At 46.8% G+C, this 27,009-nt stretch overlaps 1 protein-coding gene across 5 annotated transcripts; it reads left to right on the top strand.

The window, feature by feature from the left end:
* On the top strand, positions 1-27,005 carry SLC25A25 (solute carrier family 25 member 25). 5 transcript variants are annotated; one of them, XM_084219912.1, is made up of 11 exons: positions 1-70; positions 233-328; positions 19,819-19,945; positions 20,030-20,117; positions 20,895-21,006; positions 21,725-21,883; positions 22,633-22,785; positions 22,890-22,997; positions 23,244-23,411; positions 23,907-24,057; positions 24,463-27,005. In XM_084219912.1, the coding sequence occupies exons 1-11, from the start codon at positions 35-37 to the stop codon at positions 24,645-24,647; spliced, it is 1,383 nt and encodes a 460-aa protein (XP_084076038.1). In that variant the 5' UTR covers positions 1-34; the 3' UTR covers positions 24,648-27,005. The 5 variants fall into 5 exon arrangements, with proteins under 5 accessions (XP_084076038.1, XP_084076035.1, XP_084076034.1 ...); XM_084219909.1 differs by adding an exon at positions 1,902-2,026 and having other exon boundaries at positions 6-328; XM_084219908.1 differs by adding an exon at positions 1,899-2,026 and having other exon boundaries at positions 6-328.
* The last annotated feature ends 4 nt before the right edge of the window (positions 27,006-27,009 follow it).

Here is a 27,009-nt window from a genome sequence, read left to right as displayed (position 1 = left end):
GCGGGCGTGAGGGGTGGTCGGTGCCGGCGCGGCGATGCCGGGGGCGCGGCGCTCTCTCGCCTCTCCGGTGGTGAGCGGCGTTCTCTGCCCATGCGGGTCCCCGCACGGATCTGCGGTGGAGGGCGGCGGTGGAGGCGGCGGCGGCAGCGGCGGCGGGGGGAACGCAGGGTCCTGCGGGCGGTCTCTGTGCGAGGCCTCCGAGCAGGACCGGCGTCTCCGCACCCTGTTCCAGAAGCTCGACGTGAATCGCGACGGCGCGCTCTGCATCCACGACCTGGCCGTGGGGCTGGGCCGCCTCGGGCTGCACCGCTCCGAGCTGGATCTGCGGGTGAGCGGCGGCGGGCGGTGGGGTCCGGCCCGGCGGGGCTGAGCGCTCCCGCGTTCCGGGGTTCAGGGAGGGTTTGGCCGCTCCCCTCGTCCCGTATCCGCTCCGGAGCCCTCTCTGTGTTTGTCTCGGGAGCAGGACGTGGACTCTGGAGACTTTCCAGCTGTGTCTCCCCGGGGCAGCGGTGGCACCTGCCCATGGTAGCACCATGGCAGCACCTGGGTCCTTGAGCGTCCTGTTCCCCGAGCGAGAGCGGGGCTGTGATGCCGCACGGCCGCTCCGCTCCCCTCCCCAAGGTCCTTGCCTCAAAGCCACCCTGCTGGCTTCCACACTAGACCCGGAGGAATCATCTTGCTTGCTACCTTTAGGCATGTACGGTATTAACTGTCCGTAGTTAATATGATTAAAACCTTAGTGTTTGGGCAGGAAAAACCATAAAGGAAATCGTGTTTCTCCTCTGAGTCCTGTTGCCTGGACAGGGCAACTTGCATGCTGGCTTACACTAGTGGAAGGTCCTTTGGGAGCGATTCCTGCAGTCAGGGTAATTGTGCAGGTTTCATTCCATCACCGTGTTCCTCATATGAGTCTGGCAGCATGTTGCTACTCATGTTTGCCCAGGATGGCTTGTGCCAGACTTGTTTATTTTATGGGTTTGGAAATATCTTAGAACGTAGGGAGGCTGCTGTACTGTACAGTTTACACGTATAAAACATGCAGCTCTGGCTTTCTTTTTCAGGGAGCTTTTTGTACTCGTTGCTCTGTGTGATGCTGTACACTGAGGGCTCCAAGGTTCAACATGATGCTGCTCTATTCACTGTGACTAGTGTAATTTACATGTCTGTGTGGCTTGTCCTCAGTGCTGCACAGACTTCCCCTGCCTAGTCGCTTGTGTTTTATGTGCAGGGCCATAAAAAAGCTGAGTATCATGTGAAGATAGGAGATAAACACATGGGTGCAGCCAGGGATGTGCCACTACAGAGTGCCCGAGTCCTACAGGAAGGAAGAAGAGTTTTAAGAATAACTTCTGAGTCACTGAAAGGATACTTAATTCAAGTGACAGCTCCTATTCTCTCCCTGTTCTGGGAGTGGTGCCCCACTTTGAGTGCTTTAATTACACAGTCCTTTCCAGAGTTCCTAGTTCCTTTCTAACTTTGAATCTCTAGGATCTTAACTTCTGACATTTCTTTTTGGTTGGCATCTTCCTAGCTGCTGTAAAATATGAGACTTCCTTGGCAGTGTGATCTTGTGAGTAGTTTAGTTGTACTGTTTCGAGAAAAAACATGAGTGCCATGGGGGTTTTCTGCTGGGTGCATTTGGGTATGTCGATCTGCTTGTGCCACAAGTCCCCTGTGCATGCCCTGTGACACTGACCTGCTGCCCAGAGTGTTGCCCCATCTGGGGCCCAATCCTTGCCCTCTGGCAAAAGTCCCCCATGACCCAGAATGTTCTGTGCTTACACCTGCACGCCTGCCTCCGTTTGCATTCTTTTTTCTTTGCATGCAATTCAATCCAGCCTAGCATCCTGTAGCCCAGGAGGAAACACCTTAAAACAAACTGCATTTTTACTTCCCAGCAGAGAGTTTCTGTGCTTGGCGGGAGCGGCACAGAGGAACCGTTCTGCGCGGACCGGAGCTCGCTGCTGAGGGAAGCGCTGGCTGGACGCTGCTTAACAATCCTGTCTCTCTGCTGAAGCCCTTGTCTGTCAGTATTGTTCCTCAGCCCTTTCCTTCCTCTGGCTCCTCTTCCACATCAGTAGTGTGAGGGGGGTGAAACACTGGCAACAGGGTGCACAGAGAAGCTGTGGCTGCCCCATCCCTGGAAATGTTCAAGGCCAGGCTGGGAGGGGCACTGAGCAACTTGATTTAGTGGCAAGGAGTTGGAACTGGGTGCTCTCTAAGGTCCTTTCCCAACTCAAAACATTCTAGAGTTTGCAAAGCAAAGCATTGTTAGTATGGTAGAGCATCCTCTTTAGCAGGGTAAAAACCATTGAGAGGGAGGATGCAGAGTTCAAAACTCTCAAGTTCCAGTTAAAAATGTGGGAACAGCTCTCAGCTGGCTAGCAAACTTCCGTGTCGAGCAATTTTTAGGGAAATCAGATAAACTTCCTGTTTCCAAGGCAGTTCTATTAATAAGTCAGTCCTTTTTCTGCTCCATCCTTAGCTAATTATGGCACCTCAATGCCTAACTAATATGAGGTCACGCTCAGGGAAAGTGCTCAAGTGTCAGGATAGAAAACCTTTCTGATTTATCGAGCATGGTATTTGGAGACCAATTTAGGCATAAATCACATGGATTGCTTGTGATTAGTAAATTACTTGGTGCCTGTGGTGCACTTTATTTTTCCTTCCATGCAGCAGTACATTTGATATGGGAGTTGCCTTCTAATGTTTGGGAGCAGATGGAGAAAACATTGGGCTCATAAAGTGAGGTTATCACCAATCTGAGCTGCGAGCTGCTAATCTCCCTGCGTCAGTGGGCTAAAAGTCCTCTTGGTAACAATAACTTTTGGGCTGAACTTGAAAAGAAAATGAGCAATATTTTGGCTCCTTCAATGCTTGAGAGTTCTTGCTGAGATAAAACCCTTTGTGGCATTGGAAATTTGGAAAATTGCTGCTTTCTCTTTTAGAGGTGGCCTTCTGTGGTGGGGGAGAGAAGGGCTTGCACTCAGATGTCCTTTGAGGTGGAATTTGCTTATATAAACAATGCTTTATTTTTTTTCTTTTTTTCTTTTTTTTTTTTTGGTGGGGTTTTTTTTTTGGTGTTTTTTTTTTTTTTTTTCTTTTTCTTTTTGTTTTTTGTTTTAACTCATGCTGTTATCTTTAAACCATTTGACAAATAACAGTGTGCCAGACCAGTGAGCCTTGTAACGAAATGCTTGTTTGCACTGGTCAGCATGAAGCAATCCACATACTTCACTCTGTTTGGGCAGTAAAATGATAACCATGTGAAGAATTTTTTAAAAGCCTTTCTTGTTCTACTGTGTGAAGTGATAGTATTTTACTGCTAAATTTCATCTATCTCTGGGATGGTAAATGTCCTTTTGCTGTTGCTTTCTGACTTTATATAGATCTATGGAGCTTGAAATATGCATATGCTGAAACAAAACTGTTTCCTACTTTGTATCTCTAGATGTCCTATTGCTGAAAGAATGTGTGATGGTAATATTTGTGTGTTTGCTAATATAACTGTTTTCCTACTGATCCTGATTAACTGCAGGGCTGGAGTGCCATTCCAAAACTTCATCTCTGCTGCTGAAGTTCCAGACAGTCTGAACTGGTGGAATTAATCCCAGCTGCCTAGAGACAGACTGAAGTGGTGAACTTTGTCTGCAGCTGCCTCTTCTGTAGTGCTCAGCATCTTCTGCTGGACTAGTTCACTTTAAGAAACAGAGAAAACATAACCTTTGTCTCTTTTCAGTCCCAAATGTCCTCTTTGCCTCTACCCTAACAGTGACGTCCTCCTTGGTTTTGTGATACTCTCCCCTCCCAAGTTCATGCATTCAACAGTGATTGCTCCCTTGGTATCAGCTTCCCCATGGAAAACTATATCAGCTCCCAGGCTGCTGAAGTCTGCTTTCATCACTTCTTCCTTAGCCTCATATCTCCACTTTGATATTCAGGTCCTGGCTGTCCAAACTTCCCCCCAAGGTCTGTTTTTTACTTTTCCCATGTACTGAAGAAGCAAAGCTGTGCTGCTGCAGCTGGACTCCGCAGTGTTCTGTTTGCGTCAGGCTTTTCTTCTGAACAGCTTTGCATTTTAAGTGTGTCCCTGGACTCTTCCAGCTGTGCCCATGCCATTCTGGGATAATAAATCAGTTAGCTCTTTGGCAACTGGCTCCATGGATGGATTGAGAAACTCTTTCTACTGTAGCAGTTGCAATCGTAAAAAAATTTAATCTTGTTTCTGATCAATACTTTATCTTCTGTTATGACGTCATTTAATTCTTCCCCTCAGGCTCTGTTTCTGTAACTGTTTTGTTCTTCAGCACTTTTGAATACTCTGTTTTCTACTATGCACAGTGTACTGCAATTCTTAGCAACTGTAAGGGGCAGAAGGAGCAGGGACATTTTCCACTGTGATGCTTTCACCTGTTTTCCATTCACAGCCATCTGGAATTGGAGGACCTGAGTTTTTATTGTGTTACAGAAGTCAGTTTATGATAAAAAGAGCAAAATTCTGATACTGTTCTGTAATTTGGACTGGAATATCTCTCCAGCTCTCATTTAGGTCTCACAATACATCTCCAAACCTATACATTTATGCATTATCACATTTTCATGGTTTATGTGTCCTGAATCCTGCTGGGGCACTTGTGGAGCTTTTAACTGGGCTTTTGTAATTCCTCTTGAAGGGCTGAGCAACACAAGGTTGTATCAGACAAATACTGTTACAGTTTGATATTCCAGTTAATAGCCTTCCCTCTGCTGCCAACAACTTCTCATCCACCCATCTCTCTACTAATCCCAAAGGATTACCTTTCGTGGACACCCCAAACCAGTTTGATACAAGGTGAAACCATATTCAATAACATGTTAATTAAATTCACACATTGATGAGTAATGTTTATTAAAATAATAAACAAAATAGATCATATCTGCTGGATCTGCAGGGAGTGGAGGCCTGTTCTTGCTCTTTGTAATTATGAAATGTGTGGTTTGATGGAGACCCTGTTCTCATGCACTTGAGCAAGAGCAGAACTGTGGGTCAGTGATTTAATTACAGATAAAACTTTCAAATCTATGGTGAGTGGTTAGTTGGGATGAATTTGGGGTTTGTTGCCTTCTCTGATTTAGGCTGAAGACGCAAATGAACTCTAATCAATCACATGAGTTCTTGACAGCTGCAGAAAAGACTTGGAGAAGACAGGCCTTGGCTTTGGCACAAGGAAACTTCTGGGCACAGTGTTGGTTATTAATAGCCTTGGCCAGCAGCCCCTACAGTGAGAGCTTTGGGACAGGGAATGTCAGGGAGATGGGCTGGCACTGCAGCCACCCCAGGCTGTGGCCCTGCCAGGTCTTGCAGGGATAGCAGGAGAGGGGTGCTGGGGAGCAGGGAACCTCAGGCTCTCCTGGTGAAAGTCTTTACCCAGGCCTGGTCTCTGGTCAGCCCTGCCTTAGTGTGGTTAATGCATGAAATGGCCAGTGTGTGTCCACTCAGTGTTCTGAGGGGAGGCTGGGAGACAGGTTTTAGATGCAAATATGCACAGGAGAAACTTGCTCCTGCATGTTTTCTTTGCATATATAAACAACTGCAGATAAGACAAGTGTCCTAGACATATAGGACCACGTATATAACTCTTAAGGGATGTTTGTTCTTCCAGGATTGTTTTTTGTCCTATCTTGCAGAAAACTGGAGAAGCCTGATGGTTCTCTGGTTTATTTAGCAGAGACCTTTGTCCTATTTGCACAGTGCTAATGACCATGGGCTGCTGGCTGACCTTTGAGAGATGTAGGTGCAACTTTGACTAGAGCATATAAATTTTAAATGTCAGCATTGTGTAAGGAGAAGGGCATCCTGAATATCACTGATGTGGCCTCACAGTATTGCTTCCTGCAGGATGGGGTCTGTTCTGAACTCTGTAGGGAAGTGAATGCCTGTAGGAACCCCTCAGCCTGAGTGGAATGAAACAACAAAAATCCAAAGCAGCTGATTGTGCCTGTGTAGAATATGCAGCAGTGCTTTCAGTGTGTTCTGTGGGACATTTTTTAGTGACCAGTGCTCAATGCCTTATTAAGTAGAGGCCACATCTCCTTGTCCTCATCTGCATGGATTATTAGAATAGTTGATGTTGGAAAAGACCTCCAAGATAGAGTCCAACCTTTGTCTCAGTACCACTGCATTAACTAAACTGTAGCAGTAAGTTGTTTTGAGAACACTTCCAGGAATGGTGATGTCTTTGGACAGCCTGTGCCAGTGCCTTACAATCCTGTCAGTGAAAAAAATGCTTCCTGATGTCCAACCTGAACCTCCTCTGGTGTTGCTTGAGGCCATTTCCTCTTGTGCAGTTGCTGGTTGATTTGGAAAAGAGGTTAACTTCCTAAAACCTCCTTTCAGGGAGGTGTCAGATTACTGAGATAACAGCAGGTAAGAAAACTCCAGACTTCAGCATACTTACTGTTTCTTTGAAATTTTATTTTTAATCTAGCTGAATATTGAGCAGAACCTTTAAATGGTTGGTGAGCATTAATAAAAGACATCAAAGCCATAATAAAGACTTGGTCTTTTGTTTGAGAGCCCTACAAAATGGTGATGCTGCAGCCCTGGGCCCTTGGTTGCACACAGTATAACATGATACAGTGTTGGGAGGAGGAGAAGGGGGAGGGAGCTTTTTCCTACAGCCCTTCTTGTAGCAAATGGGAAATGAGTCTTTGTTCTTGTTCATGTCCTATTGCTATATTTGTCCCTGTGAATGTGGGACATGAGCACAGTTTAATGATGGCCCAGCCTTTGTCTTGGGTGAAGAAGCATAGCTGTGATAACTCATGGGAAGGCAGCTGAGATGTCTGAGTTTTTCCAACTCCCAAGTCATGAGCTGCAGGGAAGCTTCTGGCAGCTAAAATGGTTTGCAGTAGAGAACTCTGCTCTAAGAGAAATATTTGAAATTTTTAGATCATGAGTTGCCTGGAAAGGCAGAGCTGCTTGGTATGTGAACCTACATAGTTTAGCCTAAGGAGAATTGTGTGGGGGCAGGCCTGGGCCTGGGCTGCTGCAGGGCCATCCTTTCTCACTACCTGTTTTCTTGCTTAACTGTCTGGTGCAGCAAGAAGTTGATTTTCTAATTGCTGAGTATTAAGGATGCCCTGTCTCATGGTTAATCCCTGCTCTTCATATAATCTGATATGACCTTGGTGGAACTCTCAGTCCTGGGCAATGGCTCTGTGCTCTGTCCCTGGCCAGCTCCCTCTGTATTTTTGTATTTGGCACTGGTTATGGATGCCTGAATAGATCAGCTTGGGTAGCTAATTCCTTCTGCCAGTGTTTCTGTAACAAGAAGACCTGGGTTGCTTTGTAGTGTTCCCTGAGCTATGCTGTGTCACCTTAATATATGAATGTACTTGAATGTCACCACACAGTTTAATTATTTAAGCAGCAGTGGCCAAGACATTGAGATTTTATGTGAGAAGCACCATGCAGGGTTAACTTCAACTTTGTAAAAAGAGTGAAGTTGTGACATACTTAACGTTCTCCTCTTTCAGAAATTAAATTTGAAAAGATCAGAGGTAATTGGCAGAGTCATGGTGGCCCATCCCAGCTGGGGGCTGGGTGCTGTTTCTGGGTGGCACACACATGTAGGCAGCAGCAGGGCTCCTTGGGGTGCTTCCAGGAGGCTCCCAAAGGAGATGAGTCACTGCTCATTCCTGCAGGGTCACTTAAGGAACCAGAGATGCCAGCAGCTCTTCCTGTGCTGGAGGAGGAGGAGAGGGGTCACTGCCCCCAGCACAGCTCCCTTCCCTCTGCCCCCCTTTCTTTTTGCCCTCCCTCTCACATTTTTTACGTGTTAGCAAGTTGTTGATGATGAGGCCGACAAGTTCACAGGAAAATGCTGTGCATTTACTCAAAAGTCTTCTAGCAGCCATCTTAAAGAAAAAGTTAATTTCTGCCAGGTGTGCCAGCCTGGAAAAGGCAAGTGTCTGTCTGAAAAGGGGAGTTTTAGACTCAGCAGGTATTATGATGTGGCTGAAAAGGGTACCAGGATACCTTAGTTTATGGCTCATGCAGAACCTCCCTCTGCCAGCTCGCACTACTGAGGAAAATAATTGAGCAAAACATGTCAGTCTCTTGCTTTTTTCTCGCTCTTTTGTCTCCATTTGGATAGATTACAGCTCTTTATTGTCAGCTTCTCTCAGGCTATCTAATGATTCCCCATTTTGGTGTGCAGGGCTCAGAGGCCAGCTGCCACAGGCGCCTTCTGTCCCCAGTGGCTGGTGTGCTGGCCAAGAGCCAGCATTCAGATCAGCCCTCCTGCTTTTTCTGCCTTAAATCCCAGGTCTGGATCATGTCAACAGCTGGAATTGCAGGAATAGCTGTTTCCTAATGAAGCTAAGGTTGGGAAAGCTGTTTCACTGTGGCCTAGGTGTTCATTCATGATTTCTAGAAAAAGTGAATTCTTGTTCCTTGTGTTCCTTTGTGTCACCTTTCATGCTGGACTCACAGTATTTATTGCATCTTTTTTTGTGTGAATGATTTGCTTCATGGTGGTGTTGGTAGAGTAATACTTCCCTACAAATTCCCTGTAGGAGTGCAGTTGTCTTGCTTCTAGCTATAATCATCTTGCTGTTACTACATTTATAATTCTGACCTAATAAAATTCCCCACTTGGTAAAATAAATGCTTTTTAATTTTTTTTCTTAAATATGATTAGAAACTTCTGTCTGTTCTCAAGGAGTTGTGTGAATTAGTGTGGTGGCAGAATTCCTCTGAGGTTTCCTTTAGTGAGGACAGAGGCCAAAGAAGCATTGCTAAGTTTCTGCTTTAATTACACCCCAGGCATGTAATTTCTTGCAGAAATGATTATTTTCTTATGAAATCTCTGCATGAACAGAGGAAGATGGGGGGTCCCTGATGTGCACACAGCAGTAATATTAATACTAATGCAGGGGAACAATTGTAATGGTGTCAGGTAACATCAGCTGTTAAATGGGGCCTTGTGAGTGTTAAGTGACCACAGAGGACAAATCTCAAGTTCTGCTTTGGGTGCTTTGCCTTCTGTATGATGACTTTGTAGCTGTGTGAGTGGCAGGGCAGCCTGCCTGTTGCTGCAGGCAGCTCAGATGCCCTTTCCACACTTTTTTGGACCCCATCCATGAGTAGCCTCTACTGGTTACCTCAGCAGGAAAGCTCTGCAGTTTTTTGGCTGGGTTAATGAGGTTGTCAGAAGAGCATGGGAGCAAGGTAAGTGCAGGGCTTAAGTGGATGTGTGAGATGACTTGTAGTGGCAGTAAGCTTCAGATTAGTTCACAGCTGCTTGTGAAACCACAGCCTTAGGCTAATAGAAGCTGATTTTGAAGAACTGTGCCCAGTTGAGAAAATCTGCTTTGTTCCTCTGGCTTGAGAGCATTAAAAACTTCCAAATGTCATCTTAAAGGATCTGATTCACTATGTGTTAGAAAGTAGTTTAACTTTTGTGCTTGTAGCTGGGATGACTGACAGCAGCTCAGGGTAATGGAGGCATGACAAGAATTCCTCAGTTTTTTGTGCCTGTGCCTGAGCTGCTGACTGCATCCCAACTAGAACCAGACTGTGCCATTCCTCAGAGAGGGACTGGGCTTTCCCACACCCTCATCCCAGTGTTACTGCCCCATAATTTAAAAATTTTTTTATGTGTGGTTGCTTGTTGGTATGTGTCAAGTTTTAAGATAAAAAACTTTGTTGCATACTGTACATAGACCTTGTGATTAAAAAGCATTTTTTTCTTCTTAAGTAATTCTGGTGTATTTGCAGAAGAATTTTTTTAATGTGGTGTCTGCTATGTACTTCTATGCCTCTCACTTTTTCCATTACTTAGGTTCATTATTGGAATTCAATGACAGCAAGTTCCCAAAAGTGATGTTCATCTCAAAATTTATGTGCAACTTAGCTGCTTAAGGCTCTCAGACCTTTTAGATTTTGGATCGTACTTTCACATCTAATATCTGTATACCAAAAGTGTCCTGCAGTCTGTCACTCTCAGAAGTTAAAAGCTGAAAACTGAGGTCCGTTGCTTGCTGTGGCTCTTGCTCTGCTGTGTTGGGTAGGGAGCCCCAGGTGATGGAAGCTGTGGGTTTGTACTAATTTTTTCTGCCTGTTAAAACCCCCAAACTTAGGGAAGAGTCACAATACTTTGGAAGTGAGGCATGCGGTGCCCTCTGTGGACACAAAGAATCTGGGAATATGAAGTAAATTGATGAACTGTAAAATGGAAAATGCTGGGTTCCTCTGGGTGGGTTCTTGTGGGAGGCCGATACAGCTCACTAATCAATGAACAACTGCTGCTGTGGCAGCAGAGGAAAGCGTGGCATTTCTTGTAGAAATCCAAGCAATATCTCGTGTCCCTGTACTTATATATATTAATATCCTACCTTTGACTGGGTGGTTCAAGGCTCCTCCAGCAGAGCTCGGCCAGCCGACCAACCAGCGATGGTTTGAGCACAGCTCTCACACTGATGAATGGCTGTAGGCGCTGTGCTGGGAGCCAGAGGCAGCAGCACAATGCAGCACCAAAGAGCTATTGTAGGCACGGATGAGACCATAATAGACTGGGGAGAGAGAGTGCACTTAGAGGTTAATGCGGCCACTGCTGGGCAAAGCCGGCTTCTCCCCGCAGAACCATCTGCTGCCCTAACAAAGAGCTGCAGCCGGGGCTGCCGAGCTACACGCATCCCCCGGCCGCTGCCCATCGCTCCGGGGCAGCCCTTCCGTGCTCGGGCCGTGCCCGGCTCCCGGGGCCGCGGGCGCGCTCCTCTGCGGGCGGCCTCCCGCGCCCGGGGCGCGCTCCCGGCCGGCTGCGCGCGCTGCCGCGCTCCGGAGCAGCGCAGTGTCGGGAGCGAGGATTGGCTGGGCACTGCTGCAGTGGGGACGCAGCCCGGGTGCTCAGCATCGCTGCTCAGCCTCCTGCTCGCCTGCCATGAGCCGGGACGCGCGGCTCGGTTGGCAGCTCTGAGAAGCTCCTCTCGGAGAGGTTCATCTTTAGCTTTCCTCCTGAGCGCGGCGTCTCGGCTTCTCTGCGCAAGCAGTCTCCAAAGCGCAGCGTCTCGGCTTCTCCGTGCCAGGGGGCTTGCGCTTTGTCTGTTGCCATCAGATTTCTGAGGCTCTGGTACAATGAGCTGCTTGTCAGGCCAGGCACGACTGCAGTAGCAGCAATTTCAAAAGGCAGGAAGCGTCTGCAGGAGCGGTCTGTAAAGAATCTGAGCCGGTGGAGTCGCTGGGTTGAACCTCCCGCTGGCTGCCGTGCCGATTCCCGTCTTGGGGGTGCTTGGTAGTGCAGTCACATCATCCTTGGCAGCGGGCAGCTCCTGAGCGCTCAGGGTTTCCCTGCCTGGGATGCTCGCTGGAGCAGCAATGCTGCAGACCCTGTGGCATTTTCTGTCTAGCTTCCTTCCCAGGGCCATATGCCAAGGTCCTGCAGATGAAAAAGAGGATGAGGCCAGAAACACCACCCCACTTCCAGGCCCCGGGGAGAAAGGGCCAAAGGTGTTGGGGAAGACACAGGACAGAGGGACTGATCCCACTGAAAGGAGACCAACTATCCTACTGGTGGTTGGACCCGCAGAGCATTTTCCAAAGGTAATGGGATATCCAGGGGCCTGAGGAGGGGTTGGTGCACATGACAGTGTGTGGTCTGCTGGGAGAAGGGGTATTTGCAGGTGGAGTGTGTGAGTAGCTGTGTGTGTGAATTTGGGGAGGGGGGAGAGGAACAGGAAAAGGGAGCAGGGTCTAACGCGTGTGCTTGCTAGAAAGGAAGGGGGCGGGGGGCAGGGGAGTGACTGAAGAGAGGAGGTGATCTAACCCTCCAAACATGATGTTCAAAGTGTGGGAGAAAAATGCTGTTTAGGGGCAACGGGGAATCTGGGGGCCTGCAGGGTTCCTGGGCAACTTGTAAACAGCATGACTGAGAGGACAGGGAATGATAATGCAGGTTAGTGGCGAGTCCCACCCCTGCACCCCAGACCGGCAAAGAATCATCCTTAAATGTTCTGGAGTCAGTCTCTGGTAATTTGGCAAGCCTTTGGAAAAACTTGCATATTTTGAGCAAATGAGTAACTGGCTGTATTATTTGAATGGCAGAGCCCGGAAGAGAGTAAAGACTGTCCCTGGGGAGCGGGTGGCTTAAGGGAGAGACTAAAATCTGCGTGAGGATGGGAAGTTCCCAGGGGATGGGAGAGTGGGGAGGTGGTGGGGGCGCACAGTTGGCAGAGAATAAATGGTGAGGCTTTGTCTGGGGGGAGGTGAACAAAAGCTGCTTAGTTTAGTGCTGGAGCTCCCAGCACAGTGCTGGCCGACTGCAGTTCTGGCTTATTTAATGGAGGGAGTGCTGTCTGTCTCCCCTGAGGATGGTGCAGTCAGCTCTGACTACATGTGGTTTAAAACCAAGGGTGTGAGCCGGGATGAGTGTGGAAGGAGTTGGGCATAAGGCCTGTGAAGGGTGGGGATGATCCTGAAGGGCTGCAGCAAGGATAGGGGTGTGTGACTTTCAGGATCCAGTTTATATCACAGGGAATTGGGCATGGTTGCTGCTGTGAGCTTTCTCTTTAAAATGAGGGATGAACGGGTTTAAATTGTAGAGAGGATTAATATCTGTTCTGTTGCTGTTTTGAATGGAAACAAGCAGGGCGGCATTTCACATTCCGGGGAGCAGAAGCCACTCCCTGCTTGAATCAGGCTGAAAAATCTGCAGGGACTTTTGCCTTCATCTCTGTCCTTAGCAGTTAGCACTGTGCATCCCTTTCCAAAAAAGGAGCATGCGCGTTTTCAGGAGGACTTTGTGGTGCACAGAGGTTGAAGAAGGACAGAGGCTCGGAACTGAAGGAAGTGGTGACGAAAACCTTGGAATTATAGGTCTGAAAATCTCTGGTATCTTCCAGAGAACAATGGTCTCTCTGTCAGGGAGAGTCCATCTGTTCACACCTGGAAATAAAGCTTTCTCTGAAAGCTGATACCAATCTCCTCTTTCCTGTGTGACCCTGGGAAGTTCTGCTGCATAGAACTATAGAATTGGCTGATGGAGAAATACCTAGAGGATAAGGATGTGGTAAAATAGAGTTATTGCATCTTAGGAAGTAACTGCCCATCTGCCAGGAGGTTGTGACTGTGTAATTTTAGCTTGCCCTGATTGTAAAGTAAAATGCAGTGTAAAGCTCTTCTGTTGAGGATTATGCAGATATGTTTCACCTTGCAATTCGGGCTGGCTTATGCTTCATCCAGCCCATGGCTCAGCTGATGGACAGTAACCTGTTAAGATCCAGTGACTTGTTTGTGCTTGATCAGATATCAGTGTTCCAATTACCTGTCTGAAGGAGAAGTGTTGGGAAAAGCCTCAGGGATAGATAAACCACTGTGAGCAAACAGCATTATTTGGTGTTAATAGAAAATGGGGGCTTTTTGTTCTCTGCCACTGGCTGGCTGTAACCTTGGGAACAGTCTCTTGATTGGTGGGCCACTTCATTTTGTAAAAACACCTGTTACTACTTCTCTTCTAAAACCACACAAAATATCATACCTGGTGCTGGGGTTTCTGTAAGGAATGGATGTGTGTCCATAAACTTCACTTGGAGCGGTTTCCTGGCCTTCTTCAATCTTGTTATTGCTGTGTTCCTCCTCAGATGTTTGCCTGTTCCAAGCTGTTCCAACATGAAGCTGTTATTGCAAATATGGGGAGAAAACACTGATTGCAAATGTGTTATGCTGGCCCTGGATCTGTGTACACAGGAAACAGGCATGATCTGCCCCTGATGTCACCATCTGGACTTGTAACTTTGGATCCGTGTGTTGTCGGTGGAACAGGTCACCTTCCCTGGTTACCTTTATGTCAAATATCACATAGTGCTCTCTGCTGTGCCTGGTCTCTTATCCCTCCCCTGGCAAAGCCTTGGCTGGTTGCAGCTCTTTACTCTGCTGGGGTCTCTTAAATCATTAACTCCCCTCCTTCATACACTGTACACAATCTGTGCTTTGTGAGGACTTTCTGTACTGTCCAATTAATTATAAGCTAGTTTCCAGAAATTAAAAAAGACCAAGTCAGCAGAACCCAGTGAAACCTTCTAGCAATAGGGTTGGAGCCCAGAAAGCTGTTTTGCCTCTGAAGGAGGATGTTACGTGACTGTGACGCTTGCTGGTACTTGATATTTTTAGAGCCTTTTTTTTAGCAAAGTAAATTCAAAATTAAACAGCATACTTTCCTGCTCCTTGTATGGCTGCATCTTTCCATCTCTTGGGAGGTACATTCTGGAGGTGATGTAGTAAACCAGTGATGAAGCAGATGCCTAGAAGTATACAAATGACTTGGAAAGGTTAGCAGGGATTGCAGGGTATGGAAACTGGTAACTCATGCAGCATTTAAAAGAACCAAATCCTATAAATAAAATGAAAATGAGTTTGCTAAAGGGAGAAAGAGCTGTGTTTGCCTTCCTTCATGGCTCACTTTTCTTGTCATCAAGGAAACTGCAGAAGGTATTAGCCAGGCTGGCTCCACATGGCCCAGAAATGTGTCCTTTCAGTGTCAGAATAGGTGGATGGAAATATCAGGGAGGAGTGACTTCATTTGAGCTCTGTGCCCTGTCCTTGGTTTGGTCAGGAATAGACAGTGCTAATGAGGGATGTACTGTCCATAGCTGGTGCCTGAAGCCCTGGGCTGTGTCTGCTGCTGCCTGCAGGTGCTGGGGCAGTGGGACTGGCTCTGTGTGTGCTGAGATGTGGCCGGTGACCCTACGCCAGTGTCCCAGCAGCACTGATCCCTGCAGCTTTGGAGAGCTGCCTCGCTCTTGAGTATTTCCAGCTTTACCAGAATTTTTAAAGCTGAAGTACAAAAACTTCTTAACACTTAAGTTCCCTTTGTCATTATAACCTGAATTGCTGGTATAAACTTCATTTGTAATCTGTCTCTCCTTCTTAGCTCACTGTTCTGTAATTAATACCCTGCTTAAAATCAGCTTTAACTTCATTAGCTTTCTCCTTTCCTCTGACGTAGGTAGAAGGGCTTTTTTTCCTAAAATGTGCCGATTTTGCCTTTTGTCTCTAGCTGCCAAGTCCAAACAGAGTTTCTTAGCAAAATCTGCATCATGTTGGCATAGCAACTGAGCTGCCAAGCAGCTATAATAGTGATGCTTGGCAACTCGTGGGAAGGACTACGGAGGATCTTAAGGCTTTGTGAAGCAAATCTGAGTTAGATTTGTTCACTTACTGCCTGTTGCTGGGGGTACCCACTCTGCTCCCCTCAGTTTGGTGTTGGACAGTGGGGTGTAGGTATCATCAGGGTGCTGCTTGCAGTGAGACTGGACTTGGTGGGAAGGCTGGGGTGTGCTGTGGGCATGCATGCAGTGAGCTGCTGCAGCTGATCTTTAAGAGGATCTGGAGTCCCTGAGAAGATTCTGTTTTCATGCAGAGAGACGTCAGCAGGGAGTAGGTTAAGCCTAGTTAGGTAACCTGGCCATGGTGCCATGGTAGGTGAGGTGCCCCAGGAAGGGCAGAGGACACCATTGTAGGTCACAAATCCCAAGGGTACTGAGTTGCTGTGGGCTGTGATCCATTAAGCTTTTTTAAAAAAAAAATCCTTGAAATTAAGCCACAGATTAAATATTCCCAGTTGCTGTGATTGACATGCAGCTCCATAAACAGCTCATTACAGACCTTGGCTTTGCTGTAGAGAACAAAATACCACGGTAAAGACGTACAGGCACCCTGTGCAGGAGGGCCTGAGGAGGGGAGTGCTGGTTGGACTTTGCTCTCTCAAAGCTGTGTTCAAACACAGCAAACACTAGAAAATGTTGCTGTGTCCGCAGCAGCAGGGAAGGCTGTTATCCTGGCTGGCTTGAACCAGTTCAGCAAACACATTTTGTTACTTCTGCTGCAGATAGGATTACAGTGTTTGGGTTATTGGCTATGGCTTTTTGCATCTTCCCTGCATGATAGCTTCTCTCTGATTAATACTAAGACTAGAACTTTATTTAAAATTCATGTCAGCAGTCAGTGATTCTGTCCTGAACAGCATTGTTACTTCCTGCACATTGGTACTGTATGTGGAGAGCTAGGTGTTACCCTGTACCTCAAACTCCACCAAATGCTCAGAAAGCTGTAATTATACCTGCACTAAATGGTGATTGTGCCACACTCCCTCCAGCCTGGCTTGCTCCTAATGAGAGCTCAGGAACTCGCTTACAAAGCAGTTAAACTGTCAAGGGTAGAAACTGGAAAATTCTTCTGCCCAGGACACTTGTAGCACACAAATGACTGCAATGTTTAATTGGAGTCAGAAGAGGATGAAAAATATTAAGCTGGTGTAACTGCTGTGTGGATGCTTAGCTAGGAGGCTTAGAAGCAGCTGGGGTTGTTTTGAAGCCTGCCCTTGATTTGGGTGATTTTCTCTGTATTTGGCTCAACGACAAACCTCCCCAGGCTTTATTGCTGTTGTGTTGGTAACTGGAGTGCTACAGAAGGGTGAGATCTTAGTGTACAGGGGTTGTCTGCTCTTAGCTGGCACAAGTGGTTTTGGGAGAACTTTCAACCAAAGCCAGTCAATTCTGGTATTACAAAATAGCCTTGTAAAAGTGGAAAACTTTTGCTTAAGCTGGCTATCCTAAACGTGTATTAAAGCAATAAGTGTCTGGCATCCTGTTCCTACTGCACTTCAAAAAAAAAAATTTTGGGAAGACAGTGTTAGTCCTCCTGTGTTGCATGATGGGAGAGGTTGTGATCAAGACCGGTGCTCACTGCTACCTGTACAAATCCCCAGAGGGGTGAGAACGGGATCAGAGAAGCACTGATCAGATGTAAGGCACAGCAAGAGAGTGTCCTGGCCTTTGGCCAAAGGGTCGTGGGTTAAGAGCCACCCAGTAAGAGCTAAGTGGCAGCGGGTGTGATGTAAGGTGGCCGGGTTTAATGGGAGCCATGTGTTGAGCAATGGGAGGCAGCTCACGTGTCTCCTTCGTATCAGCTGGGTGGGACCGAGCAGCCCCGGCTTCCCTTTTAAGTAGAAGGGCTGGGCTTGTGCAGCCAATCCCGCCGGAGCCAGGCTCGCTCATAGGCGTGTGTCATGAGACTTGCTGGCATTTCCTTTCCACCAGCTGCTGAAATTAGCTCAGGGGAATCTCTCACTTTGACTTCCCTTCCTCGCCGGTCGGAGTGAGCAGGGCAGCTGAGTGTTGGGCTCAGGAAGATGCTCTGCCTCTGTCTGTACGTGCCGGTGTTCGGGGAGAGGCAGACGGAGTTTGAGTACTTTGAGTCGAAGGGACTGCCGGCCGAACTCAAATCCATCTTCCGACTCAGCCTCCTCATTCCTTCCCAGGAATTCTCCACTTACCGCCAGTGGAAGCAGGTACGGCCCTGAGAGAGGAAGGGAAGGGAGGGAGGGAGCGCTGCAGGTGGTGTTTAATACATTTAGTGGCTTGCTTGGGAGGGGGAGAAGGTCATGCTGGCTCTGTTGTAATAACTGAGTGAAGCATGGAAATGCTTCTCGTGCCCCTTGGCAGGGATTGCTGAACCGGTGTGGAGTGAACCCTTTTATTTTTGATTCTTTTGTTTTGAATTGGGTGAGATCTCAGAGTCTGTAAGACTGTTTAAATCAATTGATGTGAGTTAAATAGAAAAAATGGGTTTTCCAGACTATGGAGTCTTCTGCTTCTGTGGGTCTGTTCAGATACAGCATTTCACATCCTCTTCCTCCTCCTTACATCCTTCCCCATGCCTCCTTCTGACAGCAGGGCTGTAATGTAGAGTCAGCTGAAGCTGGTGAAGGTGAGCAGGTTTGTGCTGGGAGGAGGAGAGCAGCTCAGTGTGGGTGACTCAGCCAGGGTGGGTGGGCTGAGCTGGGGAAGGTTATGCAAGACCCTTTTGCTTTGCTCTGGAAGGGACATGCACTAAATCCATGGAGTTCTCCATCCTGATGTGTCACAGCTCTTGCTTTCATCTTGCTGCTACTTTTTTTTTTTCATGATCAGGCTGTCAAGAGCCCACAGAGCTGATTATTGATCAGCCAAGCAGGGGAGGCTTTTTACACCTCTGAAAGGACATGGCCAGCAGACTGGAGGGTGTGTGGGTTCCCACAGTGTGCTGCAGGGGCTGTGACTGAAGGTGACCACAGGAACTTATGCAGCCAAAATAGCTGTTAATGGCCAGATTTCGTGTTTGCTGTTGAAAGTGAAGAAGTGCAGGCGGATACTTGTCCACACCTCCAGAGAAGATGCTGGAAGCTTGGCTTTCTCACCCCTCACACGTGTGCTGTGGGTTACTGTCGGGCAGGCAGTGTTTCTGTGCTGTGCTTGGGGGGAGGAAGGGCAAAGCTTTTATTGCCTGCAGTCTCTGATCACTCATTTCTGCAGCTGAGAGAGAGGGAGCAGTTGCAGAGTCACATCTCTCTTACAGTGCCTCTGAATGATGAATGCCTGTCAACTGGCTGGGGGTTGCCAGTGAGAGGGAAGCCCTGATTCAGCTGTTCAAGCCCATGTGCTGACAGGAGAGGGGTGTTGGTCTATATTTAGCCCACAAGTTGGATGTGAGGTTGTATCTGAACTTCACAACGGTCATATGATAAATGGCAGGTTAGGAATACTGGGCATGCCTTGGAGGTCAGGGCAGCTGGGACAGCACTTTCTTATTTAAGGTTCATAAAGTGATTAGGAATAATCCTCATAGCATTAGGGCTAAAGAGGCAGGACATGCTGGAGGAGAGAGAGCGTTTCAATAGCGAATTATTTAGTACTGAAGTAATTTAAAATGACATTGAAACAAAGACTTATGGCTTATGAAGGGGACTGTGGTCATAGACTGAGGACGTATCACAGTGAATTTAGGCTTGCCTAATACTTTGAATGCTAAATATTGAACAAGATACTGATGAACAGAGGGTTAACCCATCTCATCTCAGCTGAGAGCTTCTTTAACAACCCATCTGCTGTTAACGTAAATGTTACAAGAATTAAAACAAAACTTTGGGTCATACACTAGACTGAATCACACCTAATTGAGTGTTGCTCACTGATGTTGGAAAAGACTTAAAAGCTGTCAAAGGCAAGTGACTGAATCAGAAGGGGGATAGGAACTTCCCGAGCCACATTCTTGCAGTCTGGAAATCACCTCACCTGTCAACATGCAGCCATGTGCCCTTAGAGAGGACAGTCCATGGGCTCTTACCTCAGTGAGTTGCAGTGAGTTAATTAGTCATTTACCTTGTCCTAGATGTCTGGCACAGTTTGATCTTGGTTTTAGCTTTGTCCTACTAAGAACCTATTCTTGCTCTATATGCATCTCCTGGAAACTTGTGTAATTAAAGCATGTAGCTTCAGGGTGCCTAAACCAGTTCACAAAGGTTTTTATCTGTGGCTGTGTTCACTAGATCTGACAGGATTTTGCCCCCTGGAGTTAGTTACTGCCTGAGGGAGCTTCTCTAAGGATTGTAGTAGGCATGAAATTCCTTCTCCTCTTCAGTTTTTTTTTTTAAGCTCAAGTTTTGTGATTCACTTTTTATGCAGATCTGTTGACTCATACTTAGTTCTAGAACCTCCACAAGGACTTTGCAAGGTGTTAATCAAGGTACAGTTCTGAGATTAGGCACATGACACTAGCATAATATCCCTGATAAAAACATGAAGCATTTCATCTGTGTAATGGACTTTGGGAAACAGTTGGAATCAGGTGACTTTTCTACGCTGCTGCATTGCTCAACTCTCTTAGAAGAATTACCATTCTGTCAGCTACTTTTTGGAAGAAAAGTCAAAGTTGTGTGGTAAATGTCTTAAATATGGTAGAAGGGAAGATAGATCTGAGTGAACAAAGGAACTGACAGTTCTTGGTTGTTTTCTGAACAGAAAATTGTGAAGGCTGGAGACAAAGACCTGGATGGACAGCTGGATTTTGAGGAATTTGTTCACTATCTCCAAGACCATGAAAAGAAGCTGAGACTGGTTTTCAAGAGTTTGGATAAAAAGAATGATGGTAAACACCTTTCTCATGCTGAGGGGTGGACTGGTGCATGTGTTAGCCTGTAGTATCCTTGAGCTCACTGCCTTATCTTCACAGGCCGCATCGATGCCCAGGAGATTGTCCAGTCTCTCCGGGACCTGGGGGTCAAGATCTCTGAACAGCAGGCTGAGAAAATACTGAAGAGGTGAAGATTCCTCTGGTTTTTCTGTTTTATGTCAAGGGAACTAGAAAGAAATATAGGGACATGGAACTCATCTCTTTTTCCCCTGTATGCACTTTCCAGAGACTTTGGTTCCTCCCTTTTTTCCTATTACTTTCTATTTTGATTTTTCCCCGTGAATTGGCATACAATTATAAAATCATTATGCTTTATTGAGACTTACTGTCAGAGTCTCTCCCTGACCTGTTGAGGAGAAGTGCTTGCACCTAAGCTGATTTGCATCCCTGTCTGAGTGTCCTGCTGCCCTGAGCTTGCTGCTGTGGAGAGAGACTGTGCAGTTGCTCTTTGGAAATGCTGAGTGCTTTATGCATGTGGCACTAACATGTTAACAACCACTTATTTGTGCTGTTTTTTTCCTCTTTTTTTCCTCTGCTACCTTCCCTCTGTCTGTTTGCCTGTGTGTCAGAATAAGGACGGGACACTTCTGGGGTCCTGTCACCTAGTAAGTATTATTTTCCCTTCAGTGTCAGTTATGTCCCTGAGTTTGGTAGGAGGGGTTGCAAATACTGTTGTGGGCTGGTTAGAAGGGAGAGAGGGGAGGAAAGAGAGAGCCCACTTCTACCTTTGGCATTGTTTGGTGAACAGAAGGTTTCCTAGCTTTGTCTTGTGTCTCTTTAGAAGTCTTTTAGTGGTTGCTTTGCAAAGCTGTATTTGGTGTAGGCCTGGATAATCAAATGGAAGGGGAGGAGGAATTTGTCACCCAGTGGGAGTCTGTACTCACCTGATGATCAATCTTTTTAGCATGGATAAAAATGGAACAATGACAATTGATTGGAATGAGTGGAGGGACTATCACCTGCTGCACCCCGTGGAGAACATTCCTGAAATCATCCTGTACTGGAAACACTCCACGGTAAGAAAAAACTCCTGTCCAACAGGTCTCAGTCTTTGCCCAGCTTCTTGGTCCAAGTCCTGGCCCCCAGGAGCTGCTATCAGCAGTCCTTATCTTTCTCTTCATGGTTCACAGCTTCCCTGTAGCCCTTGAAGCTCAATTGCTTCCTGTCCTCTGCTGTAATCTTGCCACATATCACTGTCACAGCTGCTGGCACAGGTGATTACTACTGCAGGAAGCTGAGGGTGTTCTCTTGGTGTGCACCTCCAGGAGTTCCTGCCAGTGGCCAGCCTCAGCTGGTTCAGGACCTGTTAAAACTAGAACCTGATTCCATAGGCATCCATCTTTCCTGGAGTTATCTGTACATGAATAGTACTTAATGAGATTTAACAGGCTGCGAGCTTGGAAGGTTCTGGAGAGGTCCTGCTTTTCTGCCATGCAGCTGCCTGCAGTGGGTCAGTTCATTCCTAAATACCTGCAGTATTTTGATGTAGACAAGTGTTCAGCAGTTGCCAGGATCTTAGAGAGAAATCTTGAGGTCAGAACTCAATTTCCCCTGTGACATGTTCTAGCAGTGGCAGCTCCTGTGGCCAGGCACAGCAGTTAGTGGCTGGAGATAAGCTGCTGCCTTGGAATAAGCAGATCCTGTACTTCAGCACCTGGTGCTAGTAAAGAGCAGTAAAACTTTAGCAAGATCACTGGCTGATGAAGCATTTCTCTATACCTTCTCCTTTTGCAGATCTTCGATGTAGGAGAGAATTTGACTGTCCCTGATGAGTTCACAGTGGAAGAGAGGCAGACAGGGATGTGGTGGAGACATCTGGTTGCAGGTGGAGGTGCGGGTGCTGTGTCCAGAACCTGCACAGCTCCCTTGGACCGTTTGAAAGTGCTCATGCAGGTATGATGGAGCAGTTCCAGTTTGTTTCAATACCTGAGCAGATTCCTTTAATAGTTATGGTTATAATGGTTCATCAACACAGTATAGCACTCTGGCCAATGTTAATCTTGTCCTTCTCTTATTGCTATTTTTAAAGCATTTTTAATTATTTGAGTGATCAAAGTAGTATAAAAAAAGTTATTATTAATTGACTAGAAAAAGTACAGAGAATCTTTTTGGAGGTAGACCTGTCAAAATTGTCAGTAGTGTACTAGATAGTTTAATGGAAAACTTGGGTTTTGGTGAAACAGGTTAGAATCCTGTTTTACTCTGAGAGACCCTGAGGCCATGAGAGTTGACATGAGTGTGGTGGTCAGTTGGCAGAGCTTGTATTCAGTATTATCAGCATTAGGAAGGAGTTGGAAAGTTTTGATTTTAGCCTGCTTTGTCACTGCACCTGCTCTTGAACCAGCTGAGGAGTTGATGGGTAGTTGATCCTGTGCTAGTATGGGAAAAAGCCAAGACAGTTGTCTATTTAACCTTTCCTCCCATTCCAGAGGGAGATATTGATTAGATTGATTAGTTAACGCTAGACTTGGTAAAAAAGAAAAGAAGCTTGCTTTCCCATTGTAGAAGTTATCTGGAGGGGATTAAAACCTTGGCAACTCTCTGGGTAAATAAAAAAGCGCCCTTTTGTCCCTGGATTACAGAAGAACGTTGCACTGTCGTAATGGGGGCTGGCACTGATCCAGGCTTGTCCCTCTCCCCAGGTCCATGCCTCGCGCAGTAACAACATGTGCATCATCGGCGGCTTCATGCAGATGATCCGGGAGGGTGGCCCCAGGTCACTGTGGAGAGGCAATGGCATCAATGTGCTCAAGATTGCACCCGAGTCAGCCATCAAGTTCATGGCCTATGAGCAGGTGAGGGCAGGCACAGCTGTGACTGCACAAGGACAAGCTGAAAAGAAAGTGATGGTTGAGATAAGTCACAGAGCCTCACTGTCTGTCTGTCCTGGCTTCTGCAGATCAAGCGGTTCATTGGCACTGACCAGGAAATGCTGAGGATCCACGAGCGGCTCTTGGCCGGTTCTCTGGCTGGGGCCATTGCACAGAGCAGCATCTACCCCATGGAGGTGAGGCAGGAGGCTGAGTCCAGCCCAGGAGAGCTCATGGGTAGGGGCAGGGATGGGAAAATGTAGGTAGAACACCAGCACTGTGATAATTAATTAATGAGTTCTCAGAGGTGGTACCAAGCAGTACTGCTAGCAGGACAGTTGCTGTGGTCCTGACAGTTCTGCTCCTAAGAATGACTTTATCTATACATTGTTCTCCTGCTGATTCTCCTGTAGGCCTTCATGCTATTTATTCTTGTCTTCTAGGTTCTGAAAACACGGATGGCTCTAAGGAAGACAGGACAATATTCAGGCATGTTGGATTGTGCCAAAAACATCCTTGCAAAGGAAGGAATGGCTGCCTTCTACAAAGGCTATATCCCCAACATGTTGGGAATCATTCCATATGCTGGCATTGACCTGGCAGTCTATGAGGTATGAAGCCTTTAAGCTATTGTTAGCTTAAGCCTAACAATTATTATATTATATTTTATCTTATTGTTAGCCTATTATAGGGCTGTGCTGCTTGTGTGGCCTTAGCACTGTCAGACCTATCAGTCACCACAGGAGCTCAAGTAATTTATCAAAGCTTTCTTGAACAGCCTTATGAGGCACAAATGTATCAAATGTATTTTTTTTACCCAAAAATGGCTTAAAAGATAATCCAATATGATGATTCTAGTTCATCAACCATAGTCAACATCATTCATGGTCTCTTGTTTCTTTTCTTAATGAGAAAATTGCAGCAGAAAATGAAAGGAGGGATTTTCCCCAGGCACTACGGTGCCAGCAGCTCAAAAAGATTTGAGAAGCCCTGTGCTTTTGGCTGAACTTGCCTGGAACTTTCTGGGCTTTACTCTAGATCTTTCAGGAAATGTGATACTCCTTTGCTTGCCTCTTCCCTGCTGACCTTGGGCTTGTTCCTTCCAGACACTAAAAAATACCTGGTTGCAACGCTACGCTGTCAACAGCGCTGACCCTGGGGTCTTTGTTCTGCTGGCCTGTGGCACCATCTCCAGCACCTGTGGACAGCTTGCCAGTTACCCACTGGCCCTTGTGAGGACACGCATGCAGGCCCAAGGTGAGAACTTTTGGAACAGTGGGAGCTCCTGCCTTTGTTTTTGAGCAAGGCTAGAAGTTCTTTAGTGTAAGCATTGCGACAACAGCCTCAGCCGAGCCAAGGGCTGTTTGTGATGTTGCAAGGGGACAGTGGACTTTGTGCTGCCCTTCTAACCTCTGGGGCCAAGGACCTCCTGGACAGAGGTTCTGTTTTGCTCAGATCAGCAGTTCTGGGCTGAGGGCATCTGCAGAGCAGTTTGAGAAAATACTTGCAGTGTGGAGCTGAATGGGTAGCTGAGAAGTTAATGCTGTCCCCCACCAAGCACCTTAGCTCTGGGAACATCTGAAAGCACGTGGATCAGTACTGCTCTTGAAAACAATTTCACCACATAGGCTGCATTATTTATTGTGGCTTTCCCTGTTGCAGCTTCAGTGGAGGGTGCTCCTGAAGTGACCATGAGGGGACTGTTCAAACACATTCTGAAGACAGAGGGAGCGTTCGGGCTTTACCGGGGTCTGGCGCCCAACTTCATGAAGGTGATCCCAGCTGTGAGCATCAGCTATGTGGTGTATGAGAACTTGAAGATGACTCTGGGCGTGGACTCACGGTGACCAGGAGATGCTGAGGACTTGGAACTCTGAAATCTTGGGATGCAATCCCAAGACATATAAGCCATCTCTCATTCTGTGAATGTGTCGACACTAAGCTGACTAAGCAAAGCTGTGAAATCTCAGATTGTGAGTCAGTAAGGAAGGGGGAGGATCTGGTGTCCTTTGCCATCTTGCTACTCAGAGCTCCACATAAACCATCACGGGGTCCTTTTTGTTGGGCCTTTTGGGAGACCAGGAGCTGAACTCCTGGGAGATCTTAAGGTGGGAGTTGCTGAGGTCAGTTCCCAGCAGTATGACAGAGTAGCAAAGATTTGGGTTACAGGTCTGCTCTCAGCGTGTTGCCTGTACAGAGCTGTTTGCCTACAGATGAGCACCTTCTGACTTGCTGAAAGAGCTTCTTTTTCCATTCAGAGAGCTGCTTTTTCCATTTAGTTGTTTAACTTCCTGCCCATTGTTTAAATTTGTACAAACCTTGTGTAGGAGCTGCTGCCACACCAGGCTTGTAATGTTTACAAATATTCCTTTGGGTGGGAGACATTCATGTTCTGCTTCCAAGAATTGACATGAAATGTAACTTTGATCTATACAGGTTTGGAGGGCTGGTGGGCAGTGGTTTATCCAGCCAGGCTGAAGATTACTTAAGCCAGCCTGATGAAGAATTAGGATTATTTATTTTTTATAGGTTTAAGTGTGTCTCATAAACCCACTAACAAGATGCACTTACTAACAGAAGCAGCAGACTAGAGCCTGCATGCCTGTATCCTTTGCATGCCGGGATTGGCTTGTCTTATTCTCTGCAGGGGCTTGGAAAGGGGAAGGCAGGAGAGCCCTGGGCTGCCCGGCACTGTGATGCATGGCTTTAGTGAACAAAGACAACACAACCACAGCTCCTGTGCAGCTGTGCTCCCAGCACGACAGGAGAGCCCCTGCACAGTGTTGCATGGACCTCTGAATCCCATCCTGCCTGGTGCCAAGGAGAGCTCGTGAACCTTTTCCAAACCCCGTGCCTATGCTGCTATCTTATCTCTTTAGACCTCTTGGTAGATCCATGTTCAGGTTTCCATTGGTGCCGTGGAGGCCCCAAGTCAGGAATGTCTGCTGTGGGAAGGGGTGTTAGGGAGAGGGGCTGTCACTGGGAGAGGTGAGATTTCAGTCCTGAAGACATGCTTGTTTGCCTTTCAAAGGGTGCTTTTCATAAGGCTAAGGGAAAGAGATGGCTTTAAAATTTCTCTGATAGCATTATGGGCTGCTTTAGTTAATAGGATCCAGCTTCTGAGGCCTGGGAGATCCTCACCCAACTTTTCATTTTGGGTAAAATGGACCAGCGTTGCATTCCACTGTTTTACTGCTTAAAGCATATTTATTTTGTATTTATTTGAACAGAGTTATTTCAGACTATTTTTATAGGTTTGTTTAAATATTGTTACTGTGCTTGTATTTCTCCTGTTTTAAAAAGTTCTCTATTAGTTCTTTTACATCACACAGCTGAGTCGTGGGGAGGGATGCTAAAGTCACTCGTGTACCTTCCCTCTGGGCCTTGAACTGCCTTTCCCACGTCTGGGTTTGTTGCTGGAGGACCTCAGCCCAGAGAAATTGTGTAGCAAGAAGCCATAGGAGAGAAGGGAGCAGATGTGGAAGCAGAACCTTGGGGAGAGGGTGCACTGTGAGGCTTGCCTTAGCTTGGAACGGCCTCTGTGCACGGCAGAAGGGTTTGGGGGGATGGCTGAAGTTGGGAAGTGGAAGGTCTGTGGATGTTGGATGTCACAGCAGTTAATTTAAGAGAGCTTGGGGGAGTTTTTAGGTAAGGGGGGAAGAGAGAAACCTCAGGGACTAAAGACAATACACATTTCCAGAGAGATGGAAGGAAACTTGCACTTGGACACGAGCTGCTACAGTTGTGCTTCAAGGCTGAATCAGCAGCGCCTGCTGCTGAGCCAGTGCTCATCACATGCAGGAGGACACTGAGGAGATGTGTGTGAGAAATTGGAAAAGGATTTGCCAGCACTCAAACAGCTGCTTTTTTTTTCTGACAAATTTTGGTGGTTCATGGAGAGTCTCCCAGGTGAGACTCTGCCTTCACTTTCAGTGCTGTCAGTAGTAGCCACGTGGAAATCTAACCAACAATGGATTAGTGATATGATTTTTTTTTTCCCACCCCCCCTCTTCCTGAGACCTGTCATAAATTCTGCAGTGGCTCCTTCCTACCAGTGTGGCCTAATGAGAATATGAATATCAGAATGCAAAAATCAATGCAAAATGACAACCATCTTTGTAGCTGTAACCACAAATTGTTATAACGCAAATCTAACTCGGATTCTTCATGTAGGGAACAGTCTGCTAATAAAGGTCTGATAAAGAGATA

Source organism: Fringilla coelebs, assembly GCF_963513975.1.
Source record: "Fringilla coelebs genome assembly, chromosome: 21".
Lineage (NCBI taxonomy): Eukaryota > Metazoa > Chordata > Aves > Passeriformes > Fringillidae > Fringilla > Fringilla coelebs.
This window is presented reverse-complemented; position numbering and strand designations above follow the sequence as displayed.

Excerpts from the sequence above, each read along its gene's own strand:
- SLC25A25 (XM_084219908.1), top strand. The coding sequence starts at position 91 with ATGCGGGTCCCCGCACGGATCTGCGGTGGAGGGCGGCGGTGGAGGCGG. Across the intron at positions 22,998-23,243 it reads GCAGCATCTACCCCATGGAG|GTTCTGAAAACACGGATGGC; the intron begins GTGAGGCAGGAG and ends CTTGTCTTCTAG. Across the intron at positions 23,412-23,906 it reads TTGACCTGGCAGTCTATGAG|ACACTAAAAAATACCTGGTT; the intron begins GTATGAAGCCTT and ends TGTTCCTTCCAG.